Raw genomic sequence first — 26560 nt, 5'->3', positions numbered from 1 at the left:
ATAAAAAATAATAACAATAATATCGCTTAACAGGCGTCATGTCCCGTCCTATATGTTAAAAGTTGCTGTTGACCAGGGACCCCTTGTAAAGCGCCTTGAGCACATTTAGTGGATATTGCGCTATATAAAGCTCAATTTTTTTTTTACTCACAAAGGCCTGGCAGGTTCTGAGGCTGGCAAGGTTCCATCGCGATTGACTTCCTCTTCTTCCTCCTCATCCTCATCATCGTCGTCGTCCTCATCCTCATCTTCCTCCTCCTCCATGACTACCGTCTTGGCTATTCTTTCCTCTGCTCCCATCTTGTGTAAATGGTGGGCCAGTCTCTCTAGATCCTGGTGGTGATGGGTATATGGCATACAGTGTATTCATATCGGTGGTGGTAGTGGTGGTGGTAGTAGTGATGGGGAAGTTGGTAGTTGTGGTGGTGTTGGTGGTGGTGGCAGTGGAGGTCATGATGGTTGTTATGGTGGTGATGATGTTAATGACGATGATGATGATGATGATGATGATGATGATGATGATGATGATGATGACGATGATGTTTATGATGATGATGATGACGATGATGTTTATGATGATGATGATGACGATGATGACGATGATGTTTATGTTGATAATGATGATGTTTATGATGATGATGATGATGATGATGATAAATCGCTGGATTTGTGACATAATTTTTTCTGTGTCGAATTCTTAACATTTCAAGGTAACAGGGGGATCCCGATAACTCAGTTGGTAGAGCACTCACTCCACACACTAAATGACCGAGATGATCCCGAGTAAAGTCGTCATTTTTTTCTGATTCCCTTGTCAACCAAGCAGTGATTGGATCGCAGGGTCTGTTAGATCTGGTGAAAGTACTTTGGCAATAGATTAGCATCCTATCCCAAGGGTAGCAATCAATTGCTATTGTCCATTTCACGCTATAGAAACAGGGGGGTAAACTCTGGCTCCATGAGCCTAATGGCTCCAAGGTTACAGATCTGCATTCTCTATTATTTTCTCTTTCAAGAAGCGGGGAATCAGCAAAATTCCACAGAGCTGCCAACCCTTCACATTTCAAAAGTGGAATCAGAACATCAGAAAATAGGAATTTCGAGACCAAAAAAAAATAGGAATTTCTTCTCAACAATGGATAATTCTGGATCAAAATGACCACCAACTTTGCCACCAAACACATAAGGACAGTATGCCACCACAGCTGGCAAGCTACACATCACATGTATTAGTAATGGAATCGGGAAGGGGAAAAGGAATGCATTTAATTTTCCTACTTAATTCCCTTTTGGCAATGATTTTGGCAATCCCTTTTGGCAATGTCAACATTTTACCTACCCCCCCCCCCCTCCATTTTTTTTCTTCTTACCACCACCATCATCATTATTATTATTATTATTATTTTTGAAAATCGGAATTTTAGAATTTTAGAGACAATGCCGGATATATGTAGAAAAAGAAGAGTAAAAATAGGAAATGATTCTGCCAAAAGCGGAGGGTTGGCAGGTATGAATTCCAAGACAGAAAAAAAAACTTACATCAGGTTTGCTGACAGGTCCTCCAAAGGCTGAAGATTTGCTCTGACCTGGCACTAACCCACTACTGCTACTACTGCTACTACTCGGTTTGGAGTCTGGGAGAAAAGATAAGAGAGAGAAATAGGCAAATTCACAATAATAGAAATCATTGAGAAAAAAATTAGGAGATGACTTTCAAAAGAAGTGCGGGGGTTCCTTATAGCTCTGTTGGTAGAGCATTCGTTTCACGTGCAAAGGGTCTGAGATCGTTCCCGGTGCAGTCGAGCGTTTTTTCTGATTCTCAGTCCCCCCACCCCCTGTCAACCCAGCAATGATTGGGTAGCCACGTCTGTTGTTAGATCTGGCAGAAAGTATGTTGCGATAGACTAGCGTCATATCCAGAGGATAGCAAGCAAGTGCTACTCCGGCTCCATGGGCCGAATGGCTCTGAAGGACAACCGTTCAAGACAAGCAAAGTCATATCCAGATAGAAAATAAAATGAACATTATCAAGCAATCTTTTGGACAGCTTAGAGACAGAGAAGAACTGAACTTTATGTTTTAGCTCACTGACTATAATAATAATGCTGAAAACTTATATAGTGCTATAACTCCGAGACACCAGACTCATGGGTGCAAGCAACTGGACCTCAAAAAGCCTGCAAGTCTACTTATGACCGGACATATAATCTGAAAAAGCCTGCAAGAGTCACAGACTTATCTCGTCATTTGAAGTCTTGTTCTCAGCATCTAGTCTTCATAATAGTAATCCACAATTGTTGTATGTTCAATCCAAAGGTTGTAATGCAATAATTTGTTAAGTTTCTTGTCACAAGTTGCACAATTTTAAAATATACAAAAAAAAAAAGAAAAAAAATCAATCAAATCCAAATCGCAAAAAGCCGGCGACATTTTCTTCGGTAATCCAATTGGCCGGCACTCTTGCACCCATGACCAGACTCTAAGCGCTTAAACTACAAATTACGTTGGCTGAAGCATACTCATTCACACACACAAGCATACACACATACACACACAACACAGAACAGAAACCAGACAGACCTATCTTGCTTCTCATACCATCTACTAAAGACGAAACAGATATGTTTTAAGTGAACGTTTAAAAATAGACAAAGATTTCTTTTTCACGAATGCTCTGTGGTAAGGCGTTCCAAACAGAGGGTCCGAAATGGGAAAAGGATCTCATTCCAGCATTTTTCCGTATTCGAGGGACAACCAGTTTTGTGGAATCACTGGCCGAACGTAAGAGGCGGGGTTTTGAATATCTTTCAATTATTTCCGAAAGGTAGGAAAGGGCAGTGCCTTCAAGACAACGATACACTAAAACACAAGCTTTGAATTTAATCCTTTTCTCAACAGGCAGCCAATGCAAGTCATGAAGCAGAGGTCTACCGATCCTGTACACGTTGCGGTAACAGCAAATAGCTTTCTGGTACTGATCCCACACTCCCGGATATTTTTCATAGCATTTGCTATTCCCGCTACTTGTACAGGATCGGCCTCGTGATCTTAATCCGTTTCATGCCAAGTTTGATCGGATTTCGGTGGTAAGTTTTTGTATTGTTGGCTTTTAAGGGAAGTCACTCAAGCTAACAAGAATCACTGTTTACATAAACGATAGAGTCAAACAGGAAAAGGATTAGACCTAATATTTTTCCACAGTTTTGGCAAATTGACATATCTAGGAGGACTGACACTAATTCAGAATCAGTATCTATGCAAACTTAAGAGAAATAAAACACACAAAGCGTCATTTCTTCAAAACCTCAAATATCATTTCATCATAGGCATTTTTTGAAAAAAAAATTTGAAAAATCATTTTTTTTTGCAAATTAAAAAAATGTATACAAAATAAAGCTCTCATTCTAAACGCTTTCTGTTAACTTCAATCATTGTTCGGCTATGTGGTCTTGTGGTATGACGCTCGCTTTCGGATCGGAAGGTCCTGGGTTCGAGCCTCACTCGGCGCATAGTTGAGTCCTTGGAAAAGACTCTTTACTCACATTCTCTCACCGTATTCAGGTGTAAAATGAGTACCTGGCCGTTGACAGCATTGTCTCTGTCCGAAAAAATTGTAATATCGCCTAACAGGCGTCATGTCCCGTCCTACATATTAAGTGTTACTGTTGGCCAGGGACCTCTCGTAAAACTCTTTGAGCACGTTATGTGGATATTTCGCTTTAGAAAAGGTCAATTTGTTTTACCCATATATATCTATATATTATATATATGTATTTATGAACCAACCCATAAACAAACACAGACACTTCAACTCACCATTATGCCTAGCCACCTGGTGGTTCTGAGAGGCCGGGTACGACGACCTCTGTGACGGCTGTTGGAGATGGGGATGGTGGTCCCCGCTGGGCACGGTGATGGGCTTGTGTTGGAAGTGACTAGACGCAGGACGCTGTTGTTGTTGTTGTTGTTGTTGCTGCTGCTGTAGCTGCTGATGGGGATGGGGGTGGGGGTGGTGGGGCTGGGGCGGGGGCTGGTATGGAGGTATTTGCTGCGGCTGGTGATGGTGAGATGTCGGTGGTGGTGGCTGAGGTTGGGGTTGGGGCTGCTGGTGGTGGTGGTGGTGAGATGAGACTGGCCTGGGCTGGCCGTGTTGACTGTGTCGCTGCTGTTGCTGCTGCTGCTGTTGTTGTTGCATAGCCGATCTCGGGTCTTGTTGTCGCCTCGCCTCTCTCTCCTGTATCTGCTGGAAGTTTCTTTTGAGAGTGCTCTCCCCTGGGATTTGAAGAATCGAACTGTGAAGAAAAAATTACACAAAAGTGAATGAACGATTTTTCAAACGTGAATAAAAATAGAAAGTTTGGCATATTCGTGGCCCCCCGATAAAGATCTGAAAAATAGTGTCTATGAAACAGTACTAGTCAAAGTATTAAAAAAAAAGTAGATATTCAGAGCCATTAGGCCCATGGAGCCGGAGTTTATCCCAGTTTCTATAGCGTGAAACGGACAATAGTAATTGCTTGCTATCTTTTGGATAGGAAGCTAGTCTATCGCAAAGTACTTTCTGCCAAATATAACAGACTCAGCTATCCATTCATTGCTGGGTGGACAAGGAGGGGGGGGGGGGGTCAGAGAAAAATCTCGACTGCACCCGGGATCAATCTCGGTCCCTTTGCGTGTGAAGCGAGTGCTCTACCAACTGAGCTATCAGGACCCCCACTCAAGCCATTACATTTCCCTATATGTGAATAACATAATATGTTGGAAGGTGACATTTTGGATTTACATTTTTTTGCATTTTCTCAAAGAATATGCTCCCCAGAGCATTTTAATCTTATTTTTTAAAGGAAACCGGGTGATTTTTCATGAAGTTATGGTCAGATGTATGGGAAAGGTATCCAGCAACCTTTATCAAATTTCATACTTTTTCAACTTGACTAGCTGTAAAAAATATTTAGAAGTGAAATTAAGTTTTGATATTTCCCCAAGATGTACAAAAAGGATTGATTTAATCATTTATGACAAGAACTCATATTTTATCAAAATTGACCTTCTTACTAAACTCGGCAATATCTCAGTTCAAACCTTTTCACCATCCGACTGATTATGTCATTCACTGTAATATGTTATCCTGACTTACCTCGGTTCCCCAGGCATAACAGATTCCTCTTCCTCTTCGTTATCACTGCCTTCATACTCATACTCTGTGTCATGATCTTCTCCTGGAACAAGACATGTCGCGTGATGGGGAGTTTTGAATCAGGATAGCATCTACATCAAAATCTATGGGTTTCACTATTCGAACATAAATAACAACACACGATGAATAAAACTTCTCATTACACACTACTCGTAATTTCTTTTTAGTACACAAGAATAGGTATCGACGTGCAAATATTTGCAGGTCTGATAACCCAATTCCTTATGGGCTTCTTGCTGTAATGGAAATCTCAAAAAATGATGCAAAATATTGTCCATTACAACAATGTTAAACTAGGCCCATAAGTAGGTTCGGATGTCAGACCTGAATATATGTACACCTCGATTGGTATAGAATGAATGAGGTTGACAACAGTCAGTTCATTTGTTATCATTTTTAGACCGCTATTTGGGTGATTAGTTCTCACTATAAAGGATCAATCAGACTATAAACATCTAAGGTTACACATAGTTTTATATGTTGATTGGCAGGCAGATGTTGTGAGATGTTTACTTAAACATAAAGCATCTGTAGTCATTACACACTGGTTGTTAATCAACTGATTGAAAGCGAGCAGAGTAAAAAAACGCATCAAATTTGTTTTTCTCCCGTTTACACGCTGATCAGGGCCTGGGACAAGCCTGGACCGGAGACGAAAATCACATACAGACATAATAATTATGAAACAGAGCCATAACACCACCCCACACCACACAGATGTTGAATCCATCTTCAGTTCTGAAGCTGCAACAGAATGGATTTGATTGGATTGGATTAATGTGACTATGTGGTCTAGTGGTATGACACTCAATTTCAGATTGGAAGGTCCTGGGTTCGAGCCTCGCTCTGCGCATAGTTGAGTCCTTGGCACCGTACTAATGTGTAAAATGAGTACCTGGCCATTATCAGCGTTGTCTCTGTCTGAAAAAGTTGTAATATCGCCTAACAGGCGTCATGTTCCGTCCAAAATGTTAATTGTTTCTGTTGGCCAGCGACCCCCTTGTAAAGCTCTTTGAGCACGTTTAGTGGATATTGCGCTAAATAAAAGCTCAATTTTTTTCTCCAATTTCAGTGAACCAATATCAAATCAACTATTCTGCAACCTGTGTAAGCATGTGTCCCGTTTACCTTTCCTATTCTTCTTGTGCCTGTCGATGTGGTCCTTGAGTTGGATTCGAACCTGCCTTTCCGTGGGCTGGTCCTTGATGAACTGATGTTTCAACAGCTGCTCCGTCGTCATACGCAGCTGGTAGTCCTTGATGAGGCATGAGTCCACAAAACTGTGGAATTTACTAGACCTGAAAATGGAAAGAAAGGAAAAAAAAAAAAAAATCAATTAAAAGAGAGAGAGAGAGAGAGAGAGAGAGAGAGAGAGAGAGAGAGAGAGAGAGAGAGAGAGAGAGAGAGAGAGAGAGAGAGAGAGAGAGAGAGAGAGAGGGGGGGGTGTGCGTGTGTTCCAGATATCAGTGAATGTAATGTCAGGTCATCCATCGCAATAAGGTCACAGGTTCGAGCCCCCATCACAGTCGCAAAGTTTTTATTCTCTGTTGTCTTCTGGCACTTTCCTACTCACTTCATTTCGCGTTGTTATTATTAACATAAGTGCCTGCTCCACTCACTTTTCTGAATACAAGATGAAAATCATCCCCTGTAAGAGCCATCAACCACCCATCGCGCTTGCAAAACAGGATTAGAATGTTTAATCTAAAAAAATCAATATTTTGATTTAAAAATCATGACTTTTTTCACTTGTCTAAAATCAAGTACACAAATCATAAACAAAACAATTTTTAAAAAACAAAAAAAAAAACCTTTGCAAATATTTTCATCACTTTGATTTTTAAAATTAAAATGGATATTTCTATTATATTCAAGAAGTAAAAATTATTAAAACTTATTAGACATAATCTGAAATTCAAGAGAGCGAACAACCATTTTTTAGATTTTAAGACATTCAAAACGAGTACAAACCCTGACTGACATAATATCTCACCATTTGGTTGGCACTTTGAGTCTGGGAGCGGCATTTCTTGGGATGAGAAACAAGGCCCTCATGGGATGCATGTCACAAAGAGCTGAGTGGAGGCAATAGATGTGTGAATAAATAAGTTTTAACGTGGAATTGGAGTTGATGTCAAATTTTTTTTTTAATGTTTTAAAGTAAACAAAATAAACAAAACAAACAACAAAAAAACACACATTTGTCGTGAATAGATTTTTACATCTCATTCACGATGAGAAATAAAATAAATAAATAAAATGCACGAGGCATGTATCTCCACATGAGTGGGTCGTCGCCACCGAAGTGGGTAGTTACGCGATTTACTAAGTACACATACCTAGATTTTGTTGTTCGTAATACGAAACGTTTTAGAGTGATTTTAAAAAGTCAAAGAGAGCGAGTAAGCGGTGACTGTCGCTTATTTACGCTGACAAACAAGATATGACATCACAATCACAAAACGGAGCATCATGACAACTGAGAACAACTCACAACAGCCTCCATCGAGATAGTACACACCAACACACAACATAAAAAGGCATATCATTCCCTACACAATTTACATGGCTCTTAAATCAAGTTCTTACAAATTGATAAAAACAATAAAATGTCTCATCAAAAGCCTGGCTTGAATCTTAAATCTGCAGCAATTAAACATCTTTCATCTAAACTGACTATTATATTGATTTCTTTCATCAGTTTGTTTTCCATGAAAATGGTGAAATAACCAACAGTTACCAATTTTCAAAAAACCCCTGAAAACACATCTTTTCAGGAAATATTTACTTAATTGAATTTTAAATGTATTGTATGTGACATGTATATTGATGATGTATTGATGTCCTTTTATGCTCTTAATTGTTTTGATACCTTGGTTGAATTTTTTTTTTTTTTAAAGCACTTTGAGGTTTCGACGAAAGGCGCTATATAAATATGCTTATTATTATTTTATTATTATTATTCCATGGCATTAAGGGAAAAGACTCTATATGGCTATACATTTTGCAAGTAAACAAATGGTCCTTTTATCCATACGACGGCAGAATTATCAAGGAGAATTTACTTCTTCTTTCAGCTTATCTCACAATTTGCAGGGTTGCCATAATGAATGCCACATCTCCATGCATCTCGGTTCAGCGCATCATCTTCCTCCAGGCTCAGTTCTTTCATATCATCCTTTACCTTATCCCACCATCTAGCCTTTTTCCCTTTCCCCGCTATTTGTAAGTCCAATACTTTCCTTTCCACATACTCTCTCTCTTGTCTCTTTACATGTCCGAATAATCAAGGAGAATAAAACTCTAAATACGATGCATGGATGGATAGCTTCCAGTCTAGGAGAGATAACTCAGATTAAAATCCTGGTTCTACAAGTTGAAGAAGTAGATAAACATGAAATGGGAATGTACAGCTATTTGATAATTGAAGGATGACTTCATTCGAGACTTACGAGGTTTTCCTTCAGCCATCTCTATAGCTGTGATTCCTAAAGACCATAAATCACTCTGGAGAATAAAGAGACAAGGAATACAATGAAATGATGATTAGACTATGACGATAATTGCTTGGTACACATTCATTTTATATTAATAGACAGAAAATACAGCAGAAAAATTTCATTATTATTATACTATGACAATAATTGCTTGGTACACATTCATTTTATATTAATGGACAGAGAATACAGCAGAAAAATTCCATTAAAAAATTAATATGTGGCCTTGAGCAGGTCACCTCACCCTAGCTCAGTTTGTGGTCCTGCACTGCGACTGATGCCTGGGTTATTCCATGCCTGGATTATTCTAGAGACAAATTTTCCCTCTATGGGATGAATAAAGGGAATTTTTAAAACAACTAAAGAATTTTTATTTTTTTAATCTCACAAAAAATAAAGAATTTCTCATAAAAGACATTTAAGCCACCCGAAATAGGAAACCTTGTAGCAAAAGTCATGTACAAAAAAATATATAACACCTTCCAAGATGAACAAAGTACTAAAACTTGGAACGTTTCAGGCTCAAAACCCTTCTTCAGTCAATAAAAAAAAGTTTAAATATTAATATCTCCAGAAAGGATTTTACGTAATGTATAAACGTCTTCTACTGTTCTTGTTATTGGCTGACGAAGGATTTTGAGCCCAAAAAGTTCTGTGGTTAGTATTTTATTTTTTTGAAGCTGTTATAAATTCAATGTTTTATACATTACTTGTTACAATCAACAGCTTCTAGCAGCTTAATATTCAAAATGACCATACATGCAGTGTTGTGAAAACTGCTCACTATAATAGTCACCATTGTGTGAATCGGGTCGAATGAGTGAGTGTCCTGTATGTGACTAGAGTGTGCAGTTGGTGAGAGAGAGAGAGAGAGAGAGAGAAAGAGAGAGAGAGAGAGAGAGAGAGAGAGAGAGAGAGAGAGAGAGAGAGAGAGAGAGAGAGAGAGAGAGAGAGAGTCAGAATGGTCAGTTAGTAAGAGAGAATTAGCTGTGCGGCTATGTGGTCTTGTGGTATGACACTCGCTTTCGGATCGGAAGGTCCTGGGTTCGAGCTTCGCTCGGTGCATAGTGAGTACTTGGAAAAGACTCTTTACTCACATTTTCTCACCATACTCAGGTGTAAAATGAGCACATGACCGTTAACAGTGTTGTCTCTGTCCGAAAAAATTGTAATATCCCCTAACAGGCATCATGTTTCGTTCTACATGTTACGCGTTGCTGTTGGTCAGGGACCCCTTGTAAAGCGCTTTGAGCACATTTAGTGGATATTGCGCTATATAAAAGCTCAAAGCTCAATATAATTAAGATAACAAAATGTTGTGTAATATGAAGGGTTGAGATGGCAAAATGTTGTATTTAAATTAAAGTTGTTCTATACTGTTCAAAGATGAGAGTTTATCGTACTTATTCCTAATCTACAGCATGTAGTAAACGTCCTTAACCCTCTCCTTACCACCTGCAGCAAAATGGCCGCATTTTTAAAAATTCAGATTTATTTTGTACATCACAAACTTTGTTTAATTAATAAGAACATAAAATTGTTTTGTAGAGAGCTTGTTTGAGTTTTTAAAAAAACAATTTTTCTGCTGGGTAAGCCAAGCCTGACATTTTGGGAGAATACTGAAAATGATTGGTAAGGAGAGAGTTAGATTCCAACCACTACTCACCCGTTTGTCATAGGTAGCGTCTGGATTCCCATCACAGGCTATCACTTCTGGGGCCATCCTGGGGGAAAAAAAATATACACAATTCATGACATTTACAAAACACGTAGATTATCATCATCATCATCATCATCATCATCATCATCATCATCGTCATCATCATCATCACCATCATCATCATAATCATTATTGTCATCATTGTCGTCGCCATCGTCATCATCATTATCATTGCCTTGTTCACCTTGGGTCAGGGTATAGGCTACAAACAAACAGTTTCCATCCTTTTCTATCTTGAGCTAACATTTTAATTTCATTCCATGTCTTATCACTTCTCTGTATATCAGCTTCTTTTGTCCTTCATAAATTCTGTCATTGCAGAAACTCTTCGGTCACCCAAGCCCAAGCTAAAAAAAAAAGGATTTGATTTGTCCCCCTGTGTTTCTGTAACAATTTGAGTTTTACAGAAGGGGTGTTAACCCTTCGACAACCCCCAACCTGGAGTACCAGGTGACTCAAAAAGGGGGAGTCACACACCATTAGTCATCCTTTTATGACCCGCTGGCTTGGCATTGGGCTATTGTCTGTTGAGGGACCCTGGACACCACACGGGGGAAACATGTAGATAGGTAAGTGAAAACTGACGAACTTGTGGCTATGTGGTCTTGTGGTATGATACTCGCTTTTGGATCAGAAGGTCCAGGGTCCGAGCCTCGCGCTCTGCGCATAGTTGTCCTTGGAGAAGGCTCTTTACTCACATTCTCTCACCGTACTCAGATGTAAAATGATACCTGGCTGTTAACAGCGTTGTCTGTGTCCGAAAAATTGTAATATTGCCTAACAGGCGTCATATCCTGTCCTACGTGTTAAATGTTGCTGTTGACCAGGGACCCCTTGTAAAGCACTTTGAGCACATTTAGTGGATATTGTGCTATATAAAGCTCAATTATTTTTTTTTAAGCTCAATCTGATACGGACATGGAAGTAATGAAGGGAGATAATAATGTGTTATACAGGATACTGACCAGTAAGGAGTTCCAATAAAAGTATTCCGTCTTCCTATCGTCTTGTCCAGTTGAGCACTCACACCAAAATCAACTGAAAGTAGAAAACAAAGCTTTAATGAAAGGATTGTAAAATGTAAAATGAAATTGTTATTTAATAAAGCAACAAGGTGTGGATGGACCAATGTCTATAGAATATCTGTTATAAAATGTGAAATGCCGTGAATGGTATAATGTAGACACAGCAGAAAAGAAAGTGTGAGAAAAAAATCATCTCAGTCTGAGGTTTGATTTCCTGTTGAGGGAGGGGAGGGTGTGGGGGGTGGAGGTGGGGGAGGGGGGTAATTTTCTTTCTGCTTTGTCCGCACTAAAACATTACGTCGATATCCGACTCTAACCAAATAAGTCAAGAAATTTGTTTCAATAAAAAAGAAAAAAAAAAAGGAAATATTTTTGTTTACTGTGCTTATGATTGAAAAAAATATGGAGGTAATGACTTCATGGATCATTATGTTTGGCTATAGATAGTATGCGCTTGGCTGAGAAGCTCATAACATTGCCATCAGGAAGTATAACGGACCAACACACAAAACTGTGTGTATCCATGAACGTTTATAGTTGGGTTAATACAGTTCAGTGAGCATTACTCATAAATGCAGATGGCAAAAAACAATAACAAAGACCTGAGTAACGTCATCTTCAAACTATCTATATTCAAGACATCAGCGAATGGATGAATAAGCCCGTGACTGAATGTGGAAGGATGGCGCAGGACAGAAGCTTGTTTCGGTTGGCAGTTGCAGAGGTCACGTCCTAGAGTGATAAGCCATGATGATGATGATGATCCTCAACATATTTTGATAACAAGGGGAGTTGTTGTACTTGGGGTTTAGCTAAAAATAACAGAAATGCTTGATCTGGTGCTTACACGGTTAGCGTCCGACTTCTAACGATATATATCTTTTCAAAGTTTTCATCTTGCACCAGTGCTTGCTCCCCACTTTATCCTCTCAGATTGAATATCTACTGATAAATCCTCATAAAATCCGACTAAACATGCTCATGCATCACTACTAAAAGGAATAGCAGGGCTGCCAAGTTCACAAAGTCAAAATGCGGAACACTTTTTTTTGGACAGGGGTGGGGGGGATTTCGTGTTGCCAGACTTGACACTTGACAAAAGAATTAGGGCTACAAAAAAAAAAAGCTTATAATGACCAATTGACAAATAATATAGCACTATTGTGCCAATGTGACTAGAAAAATGGTTCTTCTTCATAGTTCCAAAAATATCTGGTCCCTTTTTGAGGGGGCAAGGGATCAAATGAAAAAGTTAGCTGTGGAGGCAAAGAAACAAATTTTTATTTTTTTTTAATTAATTTTTTTTTTTATCAATTCAGGGAAATGCCGGACATTTTTGCCTTAAGCGGGACAACGGGACACAGCCTCAAAATGTAGGATACGTGGCAGCCCTGGAATAGTGTAATAAATCAATTACAAATTAACTTATAACTTTTGAACTTTACACTTAACTTTAGTTCTAGGGTGGTAGTGGTAGACAAATCCTAGTAACTATAAGAAAAAGGGGAAGCAACACCTACCAAGCTTGACTTCTGCATTGTCGGTGAGTAACACATTCTGTCCTTTGATGTCTCTGTGTATAACTTTGTTGGCGTGTAGATGTGCTAAACCCTGAAATGGGAGGGGGAAAAAAATCAGGCAATAATTATATATATATATAAATATAACAGCTTCAAAAAATAAATAAATAAATAAATAAATAAAATTCCAAACACGGACCAATTCAGGTTCAAAACACTTCTTCAGCCAATTATGAAGTCACAGTTAAAACATAAATACATCACGTCAAATCCAGACAGACAGCAAGCAGTGCTGAAGTTGAAAGCACTGGAGAAATCAGCCTGTCTTGACTAGAGATCAAACCTCAGACCTCCTGATTACGTCAGACATGCTACCATTACACCACAGAGGTTATCTAATGGTAAAGGGCATTTTACTTTGCGGCACCATATCAATCTGGCATTCTCTCTCAATGGAGACAGGGTGAAACAGGGAACAGGCAATTCCACCACAATTCTATTATCAACCACAACATTTTTTACAATGGTATTTTTTCTGACAGGCAAGATGACCAAAAACAATCATACCCTGAGTATTTCCCTACAGACATAGGCAATCCATTCTTCTTTGAGACAATTCCCTTTGGTTGCTGGTGGAGAATAAAAAAAAATGTAAAAATAAAAATTTGTACTGGAACACTTAAAAATAATTTACAAATAAATTAAAATTGCATACCGGCCAACATGAAAAATCAAAATTGTGTAATTAAAAAAGACACCATTTTTGAATTAATTGTGTGTTTGTGGGGTGAGGTGGGGTGGGAGGGGGGGGGGAGGTAATCAAATGAAAAACCATCAATAACAGGAATAAGGTGCTCGTGAGCGTAAATTTACTTTTTTTAAATTTTAATATTATGAACTCCTTAATAATCAGCAGTCTCAAGAGTAAAGTGCAAGATGCCTACTAGGATGGCACTACACGTGTAGGTAGGCAAATGTCTCAAACAAAATGTTCCAAACGTGCCTACTACGATGGTACTACACGTGGAGGCAAATGTCTCAAACAAAATGTTCCAAACGCGCATTTTACTTTGCGGCACCATTAATTAATCTGGAATTCTCTCTCAATCTTTATCAAAAGCGCTCATACTATTGAGTGCTACAAGTCTGAACTGAAGACAGAATATTTTAAATTAACTTTTCCTTAATAATTCAAAACAACTCTATATATTCCATTGGTATCAGCATAACTTAATAGATCATCAACAATTGTAACATTTTATTTTCTTAAATTAGTAACATTTAATTTTCTTAAAATTATACCTTAAATTTTCTTAAAATTGTACCTTAAATTATCTTAAAATTGTTCCTTAAATTTTCTTTAAATTGTACCTTAAATTTTCTTAAAATTGTACCTTAAATTTTCTTTAAATTGTACCTTAATTTTTTTTTAAATTGTACCTTAAATTCTCTTAAAATTGTTCCTTAAATTTTCTTAAAATTGTTCCTTAAATTTTCTTAAAATTGTACCTTAAATTCTCTTAAAATTCACATGTCAATTACGTAAAGCACTTTAGAACATGTTTGGTGAAGACTGATGTTCTATCAATTATATTTATATATAATTCATATTTAACACTAGCACTCCCATTTCCTTTTACCTTTGACTAGATCTGTGACAGACCCAGCTCCACAAAACTCCATGACCAGCTGAGGAGGTTTAAAAAGGGACATTAGATTAGTTTGATAAATTCAGAGAAAAAATAATATTTATTTCACTCTTCTCTTTCCGATCACCTGATGCTAAAATTTGAGAATAACTAACAAGTACAATGATGTGCCAATCCAAATAGCTCAGTTGGTAGAGCACTTGCTTCACACACAAAGGGACCGATGTCAAACCCGGGTACAGTCAATATATTTTCTGACCCCCGTGTCCAACAAGCAGTGAATGGGAAGCTGAGTTTGGTTTTTTTGGTGGAAAGTATTTTGCAATAGACTAGCATCCTATCCAAAGGATAGCAAGCAATTGCTATTGTCCGTTTCAAGCTTTTGAGACCGGAATAAACTCCAGCTCCATGGGCCCAATGGCTCTGAATGTCTACTTTTTAAAAAAAATCCTTTTAAAGCTTGTTTGTTTTTGTTTTTAAGGGTTTTACGGCGCTTGCAACACATTTAGGTTATATCAGCGCCAGTAAAAAGGAAGAAAATGGGATAGTAAAAAGTTCTAGAATTACAATTAAAGCACCCAAGAGAAAGGAAGACAAAGGGGAACAAATAGGGATCAGATGCAGATTCCAAGAGCATACCACCAATGTACTTAGTTTGAGATCACCAATAAGTCTCATCCGGACACAAGCACAAAATCCAACATAGAGGAATACACTCAAATGCTTACATTATACATTAAAAATAACAAATATAATAATACATAACAAAGAGATGATTTACAAGGAAAAAAATATCATCTCTCAAAACAATAACTATGCATTTGACTGTTTCCCTCCCAGCTAGGACTCAGGCCAGGGCCAGGACAAAACCAAGTAATCTCATTCCAAGACAAAGACAGAAAGCAAGTTGGAAAACAGATATAGGGGATAGAAGACACAGCAAGTACCTCCCTGCCCGCTATGGGAGCTTTTAAAGCTTGAAATGTGAGGAATCTGAATATATATGTAAACATTCTGAGTCAGAGACAATTATGTGACTTTAAAATGTAAGTCAATGAGTGGTGACACCGATTTACATGGAAATGCATGGTGGTGGTGGTGGTGGTGGTGGTGGTGGTTGTCGTGGCTATGATGATGATAATGACGATGATGATTACGACTACGATGACAATAATGATGATAATGATGATGACAATAATGACAATGATGTGATTCTATCTAAAGCGTCCAATAGATTGCCTGAGAGTGTTATCTAACTCATTTCCTGCCTGGCTGTACCATAACAGGTTTTGTAAGTCACCCCCTCATACTCATATAATAACAATACATTCCATGTGAATGGGAGACCTCCGGATGGGAAAATATTTATCTTTTTCTACTTATCAAAAATGTCATATCATGACATGTCAAAAAATGTTCAGTCATATGGTTAGAACATGACACTGTCAATATCAAAGGTTCGAAAAGATAAAACTAAATTTGTAGCAACAACAAAAGTATGTTCTAACAGAAAGAATTTTTGTTTCTAATTTAACAATAAATAAATAAATGTGTGTTGAACAAACATCAAAGAAACTTGAGACATAATAAAAAATAAATAGATTAAATTAAAAAGAACATTTTATTTGTATAGAGCATTTCCACAGATTTACCATGCTCAATGTACTTCCCAATGTTTCATTTATTTCCTCAGCAGGCCCATATGGAAGCATATTTCCATTTCACACGAGTACGAGTCACCTGTTAGGCATTCATGTTGTATTAAAACTCATGCAATATGCGTCACAGCCAGTAGTCAGGTACTCATTCACACCTGAGTCAAATGAAGAAATATGCTTAAAGTGCCTTACAAGGGGACACAACGTCAGAGCCAGAATGTTCCAAGAACCATGTCACCCAAATAATAATAATAATAATAATAATAATAATAATAATAATAATAATAATAATAATAATAATAATAATAATAATAATAATAATAATAATAATATATACTTTATTCATCCAAAAAAATGGAAATTCATTTACAGACGTGGCATGGATAAAAATGTATAAACACAACGTTGAGAATCTATGGCGACAATGTATACATATATAATATATATGCAAATGCACAAAAATGTACAAAATATACAACCAAGAACCAATAGCAACACTTTATACATATATTAATTTGATAAATTGAGATAGGCCATACCTCTAATCACGCCTTTGAGACAAGACAAGACAAGACACTGTACTGATGAGCCACTGAATCACATAGAAATAACGATTACCTCAAACTAGTTTTATGCCCCGTAGAGACATCGTATTCATAACTGGACTTACCCAAAGCTGGTCATCTTTTCCAACTGATGAACCACTGAATCACACAAAAATAACGATTACCTCAAACTAGTTTTATGCCCCGTAGAGACATCGTAATCATAACTGGACTTACCCAAAGCTGGTCATCTTTCCCAACTGATGAGCCACTGAATCACACAGAAATAACGATTACCTCAAACTAGTTTTCTGCCCCGTAGAGACATCGTATTCATAATTGGACTTACCCAAAGCTGGTCATCTTTCCCAACTGATGAACCACTGAATCACACAAAAATAACGATTACCTCAAACTAGTTTTATGCCCCGTAGAGACATCGTAATCATAACTGGACTTACCCAAAGCTGGTCATCTTTCCCAACTGATGAGCCACTGAATCACACAGAAATAACGATTACCTCAAACTAGTTTTATGCCCCGTAGAGACATCGTATTCATAATTGGACTTACCCAAAGCTGGTCATCTTTCCCAACTGATGAGCCACTGAATCACACAGAAATAACGATTGCCTCAAACTAGTTTTGTGCCCCGTAGAGACATCGTATTAATAACTGGACTTACCCAAAGCTGGTCATCATTCCCAACTGATGAGCCACTGAATCACACAGAAATAACGATTACCTCAAACTAGTTTTCTGCCCCGTAGAGACATCGTATTCATAATTGGACTTACCCAAAGCTGGTCATCTTTCCCAACTGATGAGCCACTGAATCACACAGAAATAACGATTGCCTCAAACTAGTTTTCTGCCCCGTAGAGACATCGTATTCATAATTGGACTTACCCAAAGCTGGTCATCTTTCCCAACTGATGAGCCACTGAATCACACAGAAATAATGATTACCTCAAACTAGTTTTATGCCCTGTAGAGACATCCTATTCATAACTGGACTTACCCAAAGCTGGTCATCTTTCCCTGCGGGTCCCTTTTTGATGAAAGCCCCATAGTAAGTGGCAATATTACGATGGTTGGAGAACTGAAAGAACAAAAAGCATATAAAGCCAATAGTTGCATTATATATCAAATATCTTGTGATTAAAATGTTCTCTTTACTCACACTCTCTCACTGCATTCAGGTGTAAAATAAGTACCAGGCTGACTAAATAACTGTCTCTAATGGTGAAAAAAAAAATGGCAACAACTCGTCAAAGGCGTCATTCGAGGCACCCTATATTTTCAGTGCTACTTTTGGCCAGGGATCCCTTGCAAAACACCTTGAATATGTTTAGCAGATGTTGTGCTATTTTAATAAACTAAGAGCTCAATATATTTTTTATTTTTTTATTGTCTTCTTTTAACATTTTTTTTTGTAGTTCTTCAAGTTCTCCTACATACAAAATGATTGCTCATGCATGACTGAAAATTTCACAAGGATTGCGCCGCGAGAGCCGATTTATTTCAAGCGAGGTGCTTAAAGTCATATTTTTTAAATTATTATCATCAGTATACAATGCAAAGTGGTTTTTAAGAAAGTGTTATAGAAAAAAAATTGAGCTTTATATAGCGCAATATCCACTAAATGTGCTCAAAGCGCTTTACAAGGGGGTCCCTTGTCAACAGCAACATATAACATGTAGGACGGGACATGCCGCCTGTTAGGTGATATTACAATTTTTCAGACAAAGACAATGCTGTTAACGGCCAAGTACTCATTTTACACCTGAGTTGGTGAGAGACAGTGAGTAAAGAGCCTTTTCCAAGGACTCAACTATGCGCCGATCGCGAGGCTCGAACCCAGGACCTTCCGAGTGTTATGATAAATGTCTTGAAATTTCCCATCAAAGGACTTGAAAATTTTTTAACTTTCGAGTAAAAGATAATATCTGTTTCGATTTTAGTACATGACTATGAGAAGCAAGATAGGCGTTGGGTTTCTGTGTGTATGTGTGTGTATGCTTGTGTGTGCTAATGAGTATTATTCAGTCAAATTAATGAAGAGTCTGGTGTCTTGGAGTTATAGCGCAAGAGATAGAATGCGCTTGGCTTACAAGCTCACAACATTGCCATTAGGAAGAATAAGGGACCAGCACACAAAACTGTGTAACTATGAACGTTTATAGTCAGGTTAATATAGTTTAGTGAGAATTACTCATAAACGCGGATGGCAAAAAACAATAACAAAGACCTGAGTGACTTCAACTTCGGACTATCTATATAAAAGTTTTCAGCATTATAATCATTATTATTATTATTATTATTATTATTATTATTATTATTATTATTATTATTGTCAGTATTATTATTATTGTCAGTATTATTATTATTTATATTATTATTTATTATTATTATTATTATTATTATTATTATTATTATTATTATTATTATTATTATTATTATTATTATTATTATTATTATTATTATTATTATTATTATTAATATAAACAGTAATAGAAAGTCAAAACTCTGTCGTTCCAGTTCAATGTTTTCAGTGTCACAGTCGATTTCAAATCGATGTTCATCATCATCATCATTGCCTTTTTCACCCTGGGTCATGGTATAGGCCACAGACAAACAGTTTCCATCCTTCTCTATCCTGAGCCAACTTTTTTATCTCATTCCAGGTCTTACCACTTCTCTGTATATCAGCTTCTTTAATTCTTCTCCATGTTCCTCGTGGCCTTCCCCTTGATCTTCTGCCCTGAGGGTTCCAGTCCAATACTTTCTTTGTTATAGTTGAGTCATTCTTTCTAAGCGTGTGTCCAATCCACCTCCATCGTCTTCTTCCTATATCCTCTCCCACTGGTTTCTGCTGTGTTCTTTTCCATACTTCTTCATTTTTTATTCTATCCATCCATTTTATTCTGAGTAGCTTACGCATGCACCTGTTTACGAAAATCTGTACCCTCCTTATACATGCCTGTGATGCCTTCCAAGTTTCACATCCATACAGTAGGACAGACTTCACGTTTGAGTTGAAAAGTCTTAGCTTTAGTTGAAGGGAGATATCTTTAGTTCTCCAAACTCTGTTCAAAGATGTGAATGCAGCCTGTGCCTTTCCTATTCGTGCTTTCACCTCTGCTTCCGTGCCTCCATCCTTGTCAATTATACTTCCGAGATAGCAGAAAGTGTCTATATCTTCGAGTTCCTGATCTTTTACTTTGATCTGCTCCCTTTGACGCGTACCTATCCTCAAGACCTTTGACTTTGCAGGGTGAATTCTTAGACCAATTGATTCCGAGAGGCTGTCGATTCCATTCCACTTACTCTATAGTTCAAGGTGTTTTCTGTCCACAATAGGAGAATAATACTAATGAAAGAGCACTCAGTTACATACGTTACACAACAATTAACAGGCAAAGGTGAAGAAAATGCTGTTTCAAAGACTGAAGTCAGTCAGTCAAGCATGACCAGTAAATAAGAGACTGCTTGCTTTTGGGTTCTGATGGGCCTTAAAAATTTATTTATTTTTTAAAAAATTGAAACTCACAACTTTTATGACATCTGTCCTCTGAGATTTAGTTGTTTTTTGTGGGGTTTTTTAACTCACTAAAACTTAAATTAGCAAAAGTTTGATGGTGGACACTCTATAACTCGATAGGTAGAATATCTACTTACTTGCTTGATTATTAAAGGAAAATAGACTGTTTTCAGAAATGACTAGATTCAGGTTTGGTTGTTTTCTTGTATTTTGTTGGGGTTTTTTTAGGTTTGTTTTTGTCAGTTTTTTTTAAGTTTTATATTTGTTTTCTTTGATGCGTTTGTTTGTTGGTTTTTTATTTTTCATTTTTAGTTTTCCATTTGTTTGTTTGTTTTTTTATTTATTTATTTTCATTGGGGGGGGGGGGGCGCGTGGATAGCTCATACAGTAGAGTCACGATCTCCCCGGCCAGGCGGAGTTGTCGCAACAGTAAGGTCGCGGGTTCGAGCCCCTGTCACCACCGCGACGTTTTTATTCTGTTGTCTTCTGACACTTTCCAATCCACTTCATTTCTTGTTATTGTCAACAACAGTGCCTGCTCCACTCATTTTTCTACATGTAAGCCACAAGTCTAACAGCAGAAAGAATTATTGATGGTCTCACCTTTTTTAACACATTTATCTCTAGCTTGATTTCCTCTTCTTCATCCTGAAGAAAAATAACAATAGAAAATAAAATGAATCAAAACAACCTCCACACCACCAACACCACCACCATCACTACCACCATCACCAACAACAACAACAACAACAACAATAACAACATAAACAACAACAAAACCAACAACAATAACGACAATAACATAAACAACAACAACACCACCGACAACAATAACATAAACAACAACAATAACAACATAAACAACAACAATAACAACATAAACAACAACAATAACAACATAAACGACAACAATAACAACATAAAAACAACAACACCACCAACAACAATAACAACATAAACAACACCACCGACAACAATAACAACATAAACAACAATAAAAACAACAACAACAAAACCATCACCACCAACAATAACAGCATAAACAACAACGCCACCACCACCAACAATAACAACACAAACAACAACAAAACATATACATATAGTGACGTAGGCATAATCATGAATGTTATCTTGTATTTCAGTCAATCAACACATTTTTTACTTCGACCATATGAAAGATGATTCACCATTAATCGCTGATGACTGGTTTTAAGTGCAGGAAACATTATAATATATAGGTGCGACAGTGTGAATCTGGGGGTGGGGGGGGGGGGGGGTGTAAGAGAGATAGAGAGAGAGATTGTTTGTTTGTTTTTAAGGGTTTTACAGCGCTTGCAACACATTAAGGTCATATCAGCGCCAATAAAAAAAGAAGAAAATAGGATAGTAAAAAGTTCTAGAATTACAATTAAAGCACAAAAGAAAAGGTAAGACAAAGGGAAATTGGTTGAAATAGGGAACAGATGTAGATTCCAAAAGCACACCGTCAAAGTACTTTGAGATCACCTAAAAGTCTCATCCAGACACAAGCACATGTCCCAACTAAGAGGAATACACTCAAATGTTTACCAATCATATAATAAACTAAACATAAAACAATGCATAACAGAGAGATGATTTACAAGGAAAAAAATATCATCTCCCAAAACTATAACTATACATTCGACTGTATCCCTCCCAGCCAAGGAACTCCGGCAAGGGTCAGGACAAAACTAAGTAATCTCATTCCAAGACAATGACAGGAAACCATTGGAAAACGGGTATGGGGGGATAGAAGACACAGCATGTACCTCCCTGCCCACTATGGGAGGTCAGGATCCCCACCCAGAGAGAGAGAGAGAGATAGATAGATAGATAGATAGATAGATAGATAGATAGATAGATAGATAGATAGATAGATAGATAGATAGATAGATAGATAGATACAGAGAGAGAGAGAGAGATAGATAGATAGATAGATAGATAGATAGATAGATAGATAGATAGATAGATAGATAGATAGATAGATAGATAGATAGATAGATAGATAGATACAGAGAGAGAGAGAGAGAGAGAGAGAGAGAGAGAGAGAGAGAGAGAGAAAGACTAAGACTTAAATATTTCGAAGTTTAGTAAATGAAACTTCCCTTCCGCTCTTTTACTGCAAATTTAACTTTTAAACTAAGTTAGAAATAAATTCATATGAAGTTGAGCAACATGTAAATTCCAACAGAACACGGCTTCGAGATGATCGTCGTCATCATCATCATTATCATTATTATTATTATTATTATTATTATTATTATTATTATTATTATTATTATTATTATTATTATTATTATTATTATTATTATTATCATTATTATTTTTTATCACTATTTATCATCATCATCATCATCATCATTATCATCATCATCATCATCATCATCATCATCATCGTCATTATCAAATACCATACCTCTGTAACCGTCATGACTTTGATGGCAGCCATCTGACCCGTCTTCGTGTGGCGACCCTGATGGACGAGAAAACAAATAGAACGAATAAATCAGACTCTTGCACTATTAATCAATGATAAGATGCGTCATAGCAACACGCAAAACCTTTAACGTTTATAATGAGAACTAATCACCCACCTGGCGGTCTAAAAACATTACTAATACGCGATAATTAAAATCGGGTTTTCCCCAATAATAAGGGGTTGGGGGGGGGGGGGTAGAGCAGATTCATTTAAAACAAACATGACATTTTTTCTCGCATACCTTATGTTCGTACACGTTTACAATGATGTGGGTTATTAAGTGCTACAGAAAAGGGGAGAGCGAAAAAGAAAAGAAAAAACAAAACAAGATTAATTTTTTTAAATATATAAATAAAAATCAAGATAACGGAAAAATTAACAGGTTTTTATGTGTTTAAGGGAGGGAAAAAAAGATATCATTCTCACCCCCCCCCCCCTGCCCCCCACCTCCCTCCCCAAGCCCTGCAATCCCTAGATAGCGTTCTCTCACCCCCCCCCCCCCCCCCCCCCCTTCTTGTTCAACGGAATCCTCAGCTGTCTTCGTAACAGAGTACGGGAAGGTGAGTAATCGTATAGTGTGAAGAGTGAAGGGCAACAACTACCTACACCATCCACAACTAACAAAAACTATACCATCGGATACGGACGTACACAACAACTACAACAGTGGTTTGAACCCAATATCTTTTGATTTTACGTCGGGTTTGTTTTTATTTTTTATTCAGATTTTTGTTTGTTTTTCGTTGTTGTTTTGTTTGTTTGACTGGTTGATTTTTTAATTTTTTTTAATTTTTTTTTTTTTGGGGGGGGGGGGGGGGGGGCATTTTTTTATTGGTGTGTTTGGCTGTTGAATTTACGTTGTTTTTTTTTTCAATTTTTGTTGTTTGTTTTTTTGTTTTGTTTTTCTGCTGGATTCTTTTTTGTTTGTTTGTTTGTTTGTTTGTGTTTTCTTTTTTTCTTTTTTTTTGGGGGGGGGGGGGGGGGGTAGATATTCTAACGGCTTAAATCGATGACCAATTCCATGACACCAATCCGTATAGGAAGAGTGAAAGTTAGAGAGATTTAAATAGAATCGGAGGGAGTATAGATAAGGCGATGTTACAAAAAGGGTCTGCGTTCTTCTGCAACTTTCGGGGACGGATCAGATCAATAATTAATTAAGTAAAAGACTGGAATTAAAAACCACTTCTTGAAGTGTAAACCCAACATAACTCGGAATATAATATTATGTTATTATTTCCTCTACAATGTTGTATTGTTATTAATGTGTAAGGACAATAAAGACATACTATTATTATTATTATTATCATCATCATCATCATCATCATCATCATCATCATCATCATCATCATCATCATCATCATTATTATTATTATTATTATTATTATTATTATTATTATTATTATTATTATCATCATCATTATTATTATTATTATTATTATTATTATTATTATTATTATTATTATTATTATCATTATTATCATTATCATTATCATTATTATTATTATTATTATTATTATTATTATTATTATTATTATTATTATTATTATTATCATCATCATCATCATCGAGAAGTCCCAGGTTTGAGATTTTTGCCAAGATGAGGGTCCTTTAAATCGATCGGTATTTGAAGGACGAGTTTTCTGGCCAAATTTTTTAATATGTGTTTTTCCAGAGTACGGCAGTACATTCGAATTATTATTATTTTTTGTCCCCAATTATTTTGTTTTCTTGTTTTCTTTTTCTTTTTTTTTTTTTTTCAAACGTAGCGGGATTGTAGTAAATTGAAGAGACGTTCGTGTTTGCCTTGCTTTTCTCATCACCTCGAAATTATAAAACACTTTGATTTGAAACTGAACAGAAACACGTTGGTGGTGACCTGATTAACTAACTACACTTCAAGTTCGTTGTTTCAAGAGCCAGTAGTCAAGAAATAATTCTACGTCTGTTGAAAGTGTGTAGGATGTGCATGGAACTGTCCCAGACAAAGCAGAAAATGAATATATGAAAAATGTAGCACCAAAAAAATTAGCCCACCTTAACTGGGTATCGAACCTTAGACCTCCTGAATACTCAATCAGAAGAGAGAAAAAAAACCCTCAAAAAACGTCCCAAAAAAATCAGAGCAATATCAACAGAAAGGCTTCAGACTGGAACCCGCAAGGAAAGAGGAGGTTGGTCATGGAATATTTTTACCTTACATACTATAAAATATCGCCTGCTCCTTAATTTGTCACGTCGAAACTTCGGATACCTTTAATACGATTCAATAGTCTGATGTCATGCCGCCCGGCATCGGCGGCCATTTTGGTTCTAAACAAAGAAAACCATTACTTTTTATTTTTCATGCTGGCTAGAACTTTTCATATGCCTTGTGATCAGAATGTGTAAAAGTCACAACATGATCAAATTTATGTGGGTTTTTTTTTTTTTCTCTGGATAGGTTTTTATGCTCGCCGGAGAAATATTTCATACGGGCGTTCGCCATTGTTCCGATAGTTTAGAGCCAGTGTTACTAAGTTACCATGCGTCATTAGGAAGGAAGTGACGTCACGACTGTTGAAGAGTATTTCAAGGACGCCCTCGGGGTCCTTGTAAAATACCATGTACCATAATATTGGTTGAATCTGATCGCCCCCAAACGTAACATGGCCGAGTGGGCAACTGTCCACGTCACCAGTTTATTTCTTGTCATGTTCGCTACGCACTGCTATGACAGATGGAAGGAGGGGTCGGTCTCTGAACAGGTAAAATGCATGCAATGTGTTTTAAAGAGGCGTTGAAATTGCAGTTTTTATTACCCCCCCCCCCCCCCCCAAAATATAACCTAAACGGGGGCGAGGTGGGGGTGGGGGAGTGTATGATTAAGTAAATAACCACCAATTTAGAGAAATTAAAGGCACAAAAAAAAAGTAGTTCTTTATATCAGCGGGGTTCGATAGTAATAGTTCTTTATCTATTGGAAAATAAAAGGTGGATTATTCGAATTTAGAGAAATTACAGACACAATAAACAGTAAGTTCTTTATATCAGAAGCTCAATAATTCTTTATCTATTGGAAAATAATAAGGTGGAAGATTACAAATTTAACCAAAGTAAGTTATTTTTAGCAATGGATCAATAGTTCTTTATCTAGTGGAAATAATGAGGTGGAAATGGGGTCCACACTACTACGTCCGCCCGTTTATGTAATGTGTTAGAAAGGGGTGTTGAACTGTATGTATTCATTTGTCCTCAAAATATAACCTAAACGTTTTGTTTATATTTGAGGGGGGGGGGGGGAAATACAGTTCATCGCCTAATATTTCCATCATTTCGTCTCGGATCTGTTCTTCATTAATAATAATAATAATAATAATAATAATAATAATAATAATAATAATAATAATAATAATAATAATATAATTTATATAGCGCCTAGTTCCAATTAAGATAGCTAGCTCACTGGCGCTTTACATCAATGCATCACGTATAATACACAAAGATAGAACTGACATGTTAATAACCAAATAAATACGATGATAAAATAATATACTATAATAAAATACATGTTCACACTAAGAGTCCAAATTATATGCCCTACAGAAAAGCTCAGTTTTTAACCGTTTTCTCACTATTTTTAGCTTCAATACTGATGGAGTTCCACAATCGGGGGGCATGCTGGTCAAAGGATTTCTCATGAAAAACTAAAGAGTGTCCCATTGC

General features: G+C 37.0%; 1 protein-coding gene across 3 annotated transcripts in view; it reads right to left on the bottom strand.

Annotated features, from left to right (window-relative positions):
* LOC144980803 (mitogen-activated protein kinase kinase kinase kinase 4-like) overlaps nt 1–26560 on the bottom strand; it is a 162089-nt gene that overhangs the window by 111300 nt on the left and 24229 nt on the right. For all 3 annotated transcript variants that reach the window (XM_078928614.1, XM_078928617.1, XM_078928616.1), the window contains exons 3-17: nt 22793–22849; nt 20959–21003; nt 17833–17913; nt 14600–14648; nt 13527–13588; nt 12960–13050; nt 11380–11452; nt 10361–10418; nt 8650–8704; nt 7191–7272; nt 6326–6495; nt 5138–5219; nt 3817–4292; nt 1540–1634; nt 152–333 (exon numbers count right to left, since the gene is read on the bottom strand). In XM_078928614.1, the coding sequence (XP_078784740.1) occupies nt 152–333; nt 1540–1634; nt 3817–4292; nt 5138–5219; nt 6326–6495; nt 7191–7272; nt 8650–8704; nt 10361–10418; nt 11380–11452; nt 12960–13050; nt 13527–13588; nt 14600–14648; nt 17833–17913; nt 20959–21003; nt 22793–22849 (1658 nt within the window). The remainder of the gene's footprint in view (nt 1–151; nt 334–1539; nt 1635–3816; nt 4293–5137; nt 5220–6325; nt 6496–7190; nt 7273–8649; nt 8705–10360; nt 10419–11379; nt 11453–12959; nt 13051–13526; nt 13589–14599; nt 14649–17832; nt 17914–20958; nt 21004–22792; nt 22850–26560) is intronic.

The sequence above is a fragment of the Berghia stephanieae genome, chromosome 10, assembly GCF_034508935.2.
Source record: "Berghia stephanieae isolate SIO BIC M18660-M18661 chromosome 10, UCSD_Bste_1.3, whole genome shotgun sequence".
NCBI lineage: Eukaryota > Metazoa > Mollusca > Gastropoda > Nudibranchia > Aeolidiidae > Berghia > Berghia stephanieae.
Note: the sequence above shows the minus strand (reverse complement) of the source record. Positions and strands in the feature narration are given on the sequence as shown.